This window comes from Protopterus annectens, chromosome 4.part0 (genome assembly GCF_019279795.1).
Source record: "Protopterus annectens isolate FY-2018-M chromosome 4.part0, PAN1.0, whole genome shotgun sequence".
Lineage (NCBI taxonomy): Eukaryota > Metazoa > Chordata > Ceratodontiformes > Protopteridae > Protopterus > Protopterus annectens.
The window spans coordinates 353480099-353489852 of NC_056733.1; the positions used below are offsets into that span (position 1 = coordinate 353480099).

At 38.8% G+C, this 9754-nt stretch overlaps 1 protein-coding gene across 4 annotated transcripts in view; it reads right to left on the minus strand.

Annotated features, from left to right (window-relative positions):
* The window catches only part of CTU1 (cytosolic thiouridylase subunit 1), a 61973-nt gene extending 53199 nt beyond the window's left edge, over nt 1–8774 (minus strand). Inside the window, exon 1 of one of the 4 annotated variants that reach the window (XM_044068330.1) lies at nt 8663–8774. Coding sequence is in view for 1 of the 4 variants with exons in the window: in XM_044068328.1 (XP_043924263.1) it covers nt 8552–8553 (2 nt within the window). In the remaining 3 variants the exon portion in view is untranslated. The other 3 variants (XM_044068328.1, XM_044068329.1, XM_044068331.1) reach the window with 3 other exon arrangements.
* Between the last annotated feature and the right edge of the window lie 980 nt (nt 8775–9754).

Consider the following 9754-nt stretch of genomic DNA (forward strand, 5'->3'; position numbering starts at 1 on the left):
ATCCCTATTTCAATAAGATTACAAAAGCCGCCATAAATACAGTTGCTGGAGAAGTCCACAAAATAAATCCTTGCCAAGCTGAATTTCTTCATCTTACTCGAGAGATTCAGATATTCAAGTTTACAAAAACAAAATGTCCAAAACTGAAGTTTATAGTTCTGATTAAATACATCCTAACAGTGAAAGCAATGACCTTAACTATGTAAAAAAATTTTTTCTAAAAAGTCTGAAAACAAAATTGAATTTCCTGTGATAAACAAGCTGCTTGCTTGTTTGTGCTTCAGCATACCGATGGCTGTGATCTTAAATCTCTGTTTATGAAGACTTTCCTAACACGCCTCTGAGTCTTTCAGTGGTCTCATCCTTAAAATAACATCTGCATGTTAAATACACAAAATAACTTAAAAATGGACGGCTGTAAAGCTAGATCTGCAGAGATGGGAAAACATGAATTTCCCATGATTACCTAAAATTGCAATAGTTAAAATTAATATTCTTCTGAAACTTCTATGCCACCAATACTACAATTTGTAAATAGTTTTTCAAAAAAAAGGAGGACCTATCCAAATTTATTTGGCATCAGAAAATAGCCAGAATTAGGTTATACAAAATTAATACTACCAAACGATAAAGGAGGCATGGGGTTACCAAATTTTGTACTGTACTATAAAATAATATATGTTACAACAGAATTATCCAGATTGCTGAATTTAACCCACTGAGCAATGACTGGTTCCCCCTGTGGGTTAAATTATGGCACAATCACATTAAAGAATGCAGACAACCCCAAAGCCCTCCCCCTTCATGGACAATCCAACTTAAAAAAATGTAAAGTACATAACTTATAGCGTTGTCGCCTCACAGCAAGACATTGTCACGTTCGATTCTCAGCTAGAGCGCCTTCTGCGTGGAGGCATGGGTGTGCCTTCGTTGAAGGCTGTGCATCAGGGCTGGTAACTCGGCACGTAAAAATCCACTACCAAACATTAGCAGACCGGAGTTCCGCTGTGGCGACCCTTAACCAGGATAAGCCGAAAGACACAACAACAACATAACAATTATAAAATTCTCATGTTCCAAGGACTTTTTGAATTTCTAATCCTTTCACATATTCTAAAGCTATTACAACTAATTAATTTTTTTAAACCCTCACTTAACAATGGGGACTAAGATGTTAAATCTAGCCCAATATCCATTAATCAAACACTTCATCATTTGGGACTTCTACAAACTTAAAATCACTGACAAAATCAGGAAAACTTCAACTTAAGCAAAAAATACATTATTACTAGACAAACCATGGAACTCATTGCAACTTTCAAAAACATAGCTGAAGATGTGCAAACATTAATGCTTCTGAGAAGTCTACTGTATAAAAAGAAAATGATTTCTACTGTGTACAAATTAATTACAATAATAAAATATCAAGCATGTGCTCTACTCTCTAAATATTGGAATGGAATAAATAAAATTACCATGTAACAAGTTTCACATGCTATAGAAAACACAAAATATCTCCTTTTAGAAATCTACTATACACACAATTAATAAATCAACATCACTTATTTCACACCAATTAGACTGAACAAATTTAACTCACACTCTTCCCCTTTCTGCCCAAAGATGCAAGCAGACCTACTTCACATACTTTAGTACTGCAAATTTGCTCAAAATCTATGGGGTTCATTAAGAGTCAAGCTAGAAAAGATGGGATATGGGAAAACTACTATTTCATAGGAATTTGCAATCCTTCACCTTACCACAGACAAAATACCCAAGCAGAAATTCCACATTCTTATCACTCTGTTCATGTTAAAGAAACTTTATATCACTCAAAACTGGTTAGCTAGATCGAAATTTGCATGGGAGGGATACAGAAACATGGCACTCAAATACATCACACCTCCCATAAAATAAGAAATAGTAAAAAATGTTCCTACTACCAGACGTTTTGGGGTTTTCTCACTGACCACATTCTTAAGGAATAATACTCTTTGTAAATATTACAGACGTTAGCTTATAATAAATCACTGCCTTCTGTTCTCTGAATACGCAATATTATAATAAGCAGGGTAAATTCTGCAGTTTCGTATTAACTGTATAGAACATACAAAACAGTAAACTCCCTGGTCAACAAGATTTCTCATTGTAGCAGTCGTAAATATTGTATATAGTTGTGGGTTAACAAAGTAAAGTCAAAAATCTTTATAAACAAGTCATACTACTATTTTTTTTTTTTATTTAATGCAAAGCCATCAGCAGTACTGTTGCTCACGTGCCACTTCCTTGTTTATTGTAACCTTGCTGGTAAATTATCTATATGGTCTTATGCCCAATATGATTGTATTCTTTGTATGTACCCACTCTGTACATTGGACTGTTGTAAATTTGTTGGTGAATTGTCTCTGAAATAAATAAAACTGATTTCTGGAAAAAAAAAAAAAAAAAAAAAACATCTGGATGTGAAGTCCATTAAAGACGACTCAGGCAGTACACTTTTCACTTAGATTTTTAAATAGTAGGAAGCAACAACTACCTGCATTTTAAATAGTGCCCACTCAAACTTGCAAAGAATGCTGATAAAAGTCAGATGACTAGGTATTCTAAAATTTAACATACATCTATTAATCTCTGTAAAGCAATGATCATGATTAACTTTCAGACTCAGCAAGGGGGGACTGTCCGGTTAAGTTAAAGTCGCACGATAGATAAATGGAGGCTTACAGAATCATTCCCTGGACTACAGGAAGTAGCTTAACAAATCACAGCTTTAATAGTCTGCACTATCTGACAAACGATGAATATAACATGCAAGAACAGACCTCAGAAATGTTGAACACATGTTACTTGTTAACTTTTTCAATAATAGTTAGAGAGGATATTTACAAATTATGAAAGCATGGGCTCCACTTTCTGGGTTTTACACAAAAACGGTGGCTTTCTATACAGCAGATTTTTCCAACAGCAACAAAATTGTTAAATAATTAGAGATTTCTTACAGGACATTCCAGCAATTTTCAGCTTCAGAGACCAATCCTAATAAGAAGGGCTGTAATTCTAAAGTGTGTAGGCAGAAATAAGAGAGTGTGACTAGAAATTAAAGGAATGGACCACAAACACAGATTTGGACAAACTGTTTAAATGACAGGAAGAATGAGTTAGACAATGATGAGAGACAGAAATGCAGGGGCACCTTTGGGGCAAATACTTTCCCTGGACTTCTTGGGTAGCTTATTAGCTTAAAACACTAAAGGCTTAAGATTAAGGAGATTTCCAATCAAATATCAAGTTTTTCTTTCTAAATCTGCCTATCCTGTAATCCAACAAGCATGCCACATACAGAAAAGCATAAATTTAATTCTTCCATTTGTTTTTATTTGTTCCGTTTGCATTACCTGTAACATCATGAAGGGGAGGAGAAAGAAATTAGGTTAAGACACTTATTCCAACTACACAGCCATTAAACAAAACAATTGCTCAAACACTGACATTTAAATATAACTCATCAGTTACAAACTGACAGCATTACACCTCAGATAAATATAACCTGAATCTACAGTTGGGAGTCTTTAGAAACACAAGGCTTTCAAACTTCTCAAATGCAGACGAAGAAAACTCCACTCAAACATTATTTTTGTTTTGTTTGTGGTCCTTCCCTTTAACGAGTGCCACAAAAAAAAAACATATTTACATCTTACTCTCCTGAATTTGTCAGCATTTCATTTGCATCAGTGACTAGATTCCTCACACCTGAGTAATGAACTACCACCAATAACCAAAGGAAGCAAAGTAATGAAAAATACAGGTTAACATGTCCAGTCAAACGTAGGCAGCCACTGTACTACTGAAAGGGAGGGGGGGACATACCACAGCAAAAGCCCTCTCATTACAGCAGCTTCTCCCTGTCTCTACAAAATGACATCAGACCAGAGAGACAAAAGCATAGACTGAAAAACAAAAAAAAAGAAATCCAAATCCCTCATAGCCACACGCTCCAGGGATCTAAACCTGGTCATCACAATGAACAAAACATACTGGAGGGATAGGTTCCTGACCCAGACACTCCCCAGACTTGAATAGACTGCCCATACATGTCAAGCAGAGCGCCTCTTTGGCCCTCTTAAAAAGGAACCTTGACAACTGGATGGGAGATAGGAAATTCACCCTGCTAGACAGGGGTCTAGGGAAGTAAATATCGTGGGAAGAAAAAATAGCCAGGGAATTGTTATGGCTAGGTTTGTATAGGCCCTAGGGCCGACAGCCTAGTACCAACCTAGGAACCTATAAAATCATGCAGGATGACAGTGGCTGTGTCACTGGCAAGATAAACAAGGTATTTCTTCTTGTGAGACTACATGTACACATGCTTCAACAAGGGGAAGGGGTCTACAATCTACATCTCCAATGTCCTGCAATACAGGTCACAAGTGGGCACATAGCCTGAGTTAACCTAACTAGATAAATAGTGTCCTTATCTGTTCAGCTTTTTACAGGTTATCATAATTTCCCTTTCCCAAAGTCAATATACAGCAAAAGACCCTGTTTTAACAACAGGAACAATAATTCTTGTATTTAACTTCTAACAGTACTTGCCTCAAGTTCTTAAGACAGTAAAAATGTAATAAGAGTATCTGAAGAGGAGCATTAATTTAAATAGCTCAAGTATCTGATGTGTTACTGCTGTACAGTTAAATTTCCTGTAAATGCAGAGTCTCTAAACTAAAACCAGTTGTAGTTTGCCAAAATTAATCTCAACTGTCCCTAAATTTTAGGTATATTCCCAATTTTCTGCTCAAATCTTTGCTGTCCTTCTCCAAATCTGTAACTTTGCGAAATCATTACAATCACAACTTTCTTTTACTTTAGAAATACACATTAATTCAAGTTACTTTATTCTACCACCATCTTAAAATGTGGGGCCTTTGTTCATGGTTACTTTTTGGCTGTATCCTAATAAGCAGAGAGCTGTCCTTACCAGAGTTAAATCATCAGATTGTATGTTTTCCACTATATATTGCAGATGTTTACACAATTCTCTGAAAATCAAGATAGGCAATACACTATTTAAAGACAGATTTTCTCCTTGGTTGGTGCATGAACAGTTGAATACAGATAATGTGCTTGCTCCTTAGACTTGTATCACCTGTCCTAATTTTCAAAGAGGACTTGGCACAGTATTTACTTTACTAAACAAAGTGTTGAAATCTTTCCCATAAATGTTGCAAAATGTAAACCTTGTAACAGAAAAACTAAAAATAAAATAATCACCACCCTACATCAAAAAAATAAATAAATAATATTATGATCATGAGATGAAATGTATCCAATATTCATTGTGTAGCAGATAAATCTGTTTGCAGACTGTTGCATTCACTGAGAAATGTCCTACTCTGGACATATGAAAGCATAGCTCTAGGCCTATCTCCAAAAGGTGGAACACTACCTCGCACAATACAGAACAAATAGGCAGCTGTAGAACATTTCCTAAGGGACTTCAAGTATGAACTGAACAGCTTAACTAAAAAATAATAATAATAAAGTTTAAACAATTAAGGATTTTTTTTTTTTTACTACTATGCATGCATCTTTACAGAAAAAAAAAAAAACACTAAATGACCACACCCATGTCAAACTCTCAGGATTTTTAAGAAATGCCATGTTGGTCGCACAGATATGGTGTAATACCTTTTACTGGATCAACATAGGTAGGATTACCACTGGTCCCTCTCTGTTCAGGACTGTCTCTATTTGGGCAGTTGTTATTTGCAAAATAAAAAAAGGCAAGAAATTACAGACCCATCAGCCTAACTAGCCTGATTTGCAAAGCCATGGAACGGATAAGGGACCTCATTAACAGGGACATTGGCAACCTCCAAACGCTCTACTCCCACACAGTTTGGCTTTGTCAAGGGAAAGTCATGTCTGTTAAATTTGGTCGACTTCTTTGAGACAGCCACCAAAGCCATGGATGAGGGGAAGACAGTGCACACCCCCTACTTTGACCTGGCCAAAGCCTTCAACACTATTTGCCACTTGGACATAGTAGATAAACTCTCTCAATTAGGCATCAATCCAAATGTTACCAGATTGGTAGCAAACTGGCTCACTGACAGAACTCACCTAATCAAAATAGGGAAGCCACCACAAAACAGTAGACCTGTAATGAGCAGCATACCCCAGGGATCGGACTTGGGGCCTCTGTTATTCGGGATACACTTCTCTGAGATGCAGGCCAAAACCTGTGGGCTATGACTGAAAAAGTTTGCAGGTAACTGCAAGCTGGGCGCAGTCATCAATTCCCCAAGTGATGTGGACATCCTCCAAGAGGGTCTCACCCAAACAAATGACTGGTGCCAGAAACATGGCCTCAAGCTGAATGACAAAAATTGCATCATCATCCCCTACGGGGCAAGTGACGTCCCCACATATCACATCGATAACGCCCTAAGTACACAATCAGTAGTGAGGGATTTAAGTACCCAGGTTGATAGCTGCCTGACTTCTGACCACCATATTGCTTCCGTTGTACAGAAAGCTTTCTACACAGCCCACCTCATAAGCAAGGGCATCTCATCCAGGGACAAAGAGGTCATAAGATCCCTGTATTCTTTCCCTTATAAGGCCAACTGAGTACAACTTCCCCTTCGGCATGTAACTCGCAAAGCACATGCAGCAGCTGGAGAGACCACAGAGGTTCTTCACCAGGATAGCCCAAGACCTCAAACATCTACCCGGGAATGCTGCATAACCGCAAGTCAAACTCCACTCGAGCAACCCGTACTTCAAACTGGTCTGTAATATCAACAGGACTTGTCCCAGAGACTCCCCCATCTGTGGAACAGACTCCCTCTGTACGTCAAGCAAAGTACCTCATTATCCCTTTTTAAGCACAAACTGGATGGGAAACGGAAAATACACTCCTGAGATTCCACCTGTGGCTCTCTGTACTGACTTGGCTAGGCTTATAAGGGCCTCAGCACCAATAGCCTAGTAACCTCCTGATCCCATGAGAGAGTTTACTAAAAAAAAAAATATACCTAAAGTTTTCTTTAATATTCTCATATTTTGAACCTGAAACAGCATAAGCAACTCAAATGCTCAAGAATAAGCTTTTACTTCGGTAAGAAAGTGAAGCTCTGTCTTTTGAACTGTCGGTGTCTCACATTTCCTACAAAAAATGTCTCACTTTAGCCATTTGAAAAAGTGGCAACCCAAAACATAGGTTTTGCAATTACTCGAGCTTTCGAGCTGACAAGAGCCTTTGTCAGAAGTTATTGAGCTACTAATAAGAAACACAGCACTGATTATCCGCTTGTGCTTAGAAAGGGAAATACATCATTTACACTTGGCAAAAAACAGTGTTGAAAACATGCAGCTCATACGTGTGAATGTCTGTGCGCGCGAGTGTATACAAAAACATCAAGACACGCTATAAAAATCAAAGTTTGGTATACTACATCAGAGCTACAGCTACTGTTCATCGAGCTAAGACAGAAGATTAAATACAGTATGGTGACCTTTACTCAAGAATTCTTGGTAAAGCCAAGAAAATACCGAGTGAAGCATTAAATCAGGGTCATTTATTTGCCTAGGGCACCAGTTGACTTAAGGCCGCTCCTGCTTTATATAGACATATATTGGTGATATTGAAGTGTATTTACCCACCATATGCGCAGTAGCAAGCCCCGCCTGACACATTGCAATGCAATTAATATTAATCATCTGTGCCGAAAGCAACCCAATGTTTTACTGTAGACATTCACTACCAAAAAAGAAATGCTTTACTAGGGGAAATAAAACTAAAATGCCTGCTGTACATAACATTTCAGTACTAACTAGTGGGTTAATACACTTCAATACCGCCCATGTCTTTACTGTTCACTTCAGAAAAAAAGTAAACTATAATGCCTAGTATTATCGACCAATTATAGTCCGGAGCGATTTTCCAGGGTTCTGGGGGACTGTTAAGACTCAACACAGAAGTGTAAGACTCAGCAACGTTAGAAAACTTTCCACATGAGCACGGCTGACGATAAATGAGTCTAATGACAGCACGAGTAGAGAGGGCTGAAGAATGGATACACACAATACAGATGGCGGGTCCAACTAGCCTCTTAGGTTATCAATTACAGCCGAAAATGAAAACGCCAGCTTTCAAACAAAAATCGGGGACACTTAATCATGGAAATCATTATTTTACAGCAACAAAAGATGGGTGTTACACGTTCTCTGAATCTGAAAAATAAAACGTCTAACTACTTCAGTTATCCAATTTCGAGGACGGAATAAATGCACGCTCTAAATGGAACATAAAATAAGATCCCAAGCAACATCAACTCTCTGACAGCTCCCCTGACATGGCACGCAATACCTTCTTCTTTCGGCTTTTCCAGGTTAAAACATCTATTACAGGCTCGAGAGAAAAAAAAACTGACTCACTTATTTTGCTGTTTCTTGAGAATAAACTTTCTGCACAAGACAAATAAACACAATTACACCACGAATTTGAAAGCTGCAAATACTCCAGCAGTATCTCATACAACATACGTACATCTACGTTCCCTCAACGTCAAAACGCGTCATTCTCTCAGGGCACAGTATCCTACGCTGAACAAATCGATTGTTACCATGCAATACAGAGTACATGTTAGGCCTCCCTTACCAAGCTGCGCAATCTCTGACACATTTCCATAATGTGTAGCAGCTGGTTTGACTTCCAGTGCTGACAAACACAAACGACGTAGTCAAAGAACTCAGCAAACAAATTATCTCTAGGTAGAACTGCAAATGACATATGCACGTGACGTCAGTATAGAGCTGTTAATGTTTGTCATTTTCAAGTTCTTCTGGCAATTGATAAGTGCATAGTAATGCCTGTTGTGCATATCATGGTAATTTAATTTACTATATAAGTGGAGGGGGTTGTTTATAGGTGCATAATAATGCCTGGTGTGCTTATCATGGTAAGGGGGAGAAAAGCTGCGGTGGTACGGTGGTAGCGTTGTTGCCTCACAGCAAGAGGCTCTTCTGTTCGATTCTTGCCCGGAGTGCCTTCTGTGTGGAGTCTGAATGTCCTCCCGTGGTCGAGTGGCCTCTGACAGACATGTGTGAATGGGCGTGCCTTCGCTGAAGGTTGGGCTTCGGGCTCGGCACCATAAAAAATGAAATCGACTGCCAATCATTAGCAGACCGGTGTTCCGCTGTGGCGACCCCTAACCGGAAAAGCCAAAAAGACAAACAACTGTATAAGTGGGAGAGGGTTATTCATAGATTCATGGGCGGGTATTAGGCTAGGGGCCCTAGAGCCTTTACAAGCCTAGGCATGTTAATCCCAAATATCACCATTTGTTCTTTTTGGGTAGTTCACAGAAAAAATTTATGAACAGAGCAGGTCTGTGATCAACATCAGATACCCCTGTCCATGAGGGACAAGGGTACCACCCCGGGGCAGATTTGCTGTCTCCCATTCAATTACCTAGATTGCGTTTGAGTAGGGTCAGTGAGGAACTCTATTTTACGTGAATGGAAAGACTATTCCAGAGAAGCGGCAGTCTACGGGAGACATGTCTGTCTCTCCAGTATATTCTGTTAATGTCACAAGCTAGTTTGAGATCCCTAGAGTGAGCGACTCTAGTGCCATTTGACTTTCAGATGTGCAGCATTTCCATTAGGGCAGAGTCAGAGATTTCCCTGTAGGCCAGGCACGTCACCTCTCAGCAGCCTACAAGATACAGAGTAAAGTAACTGGGCTTTC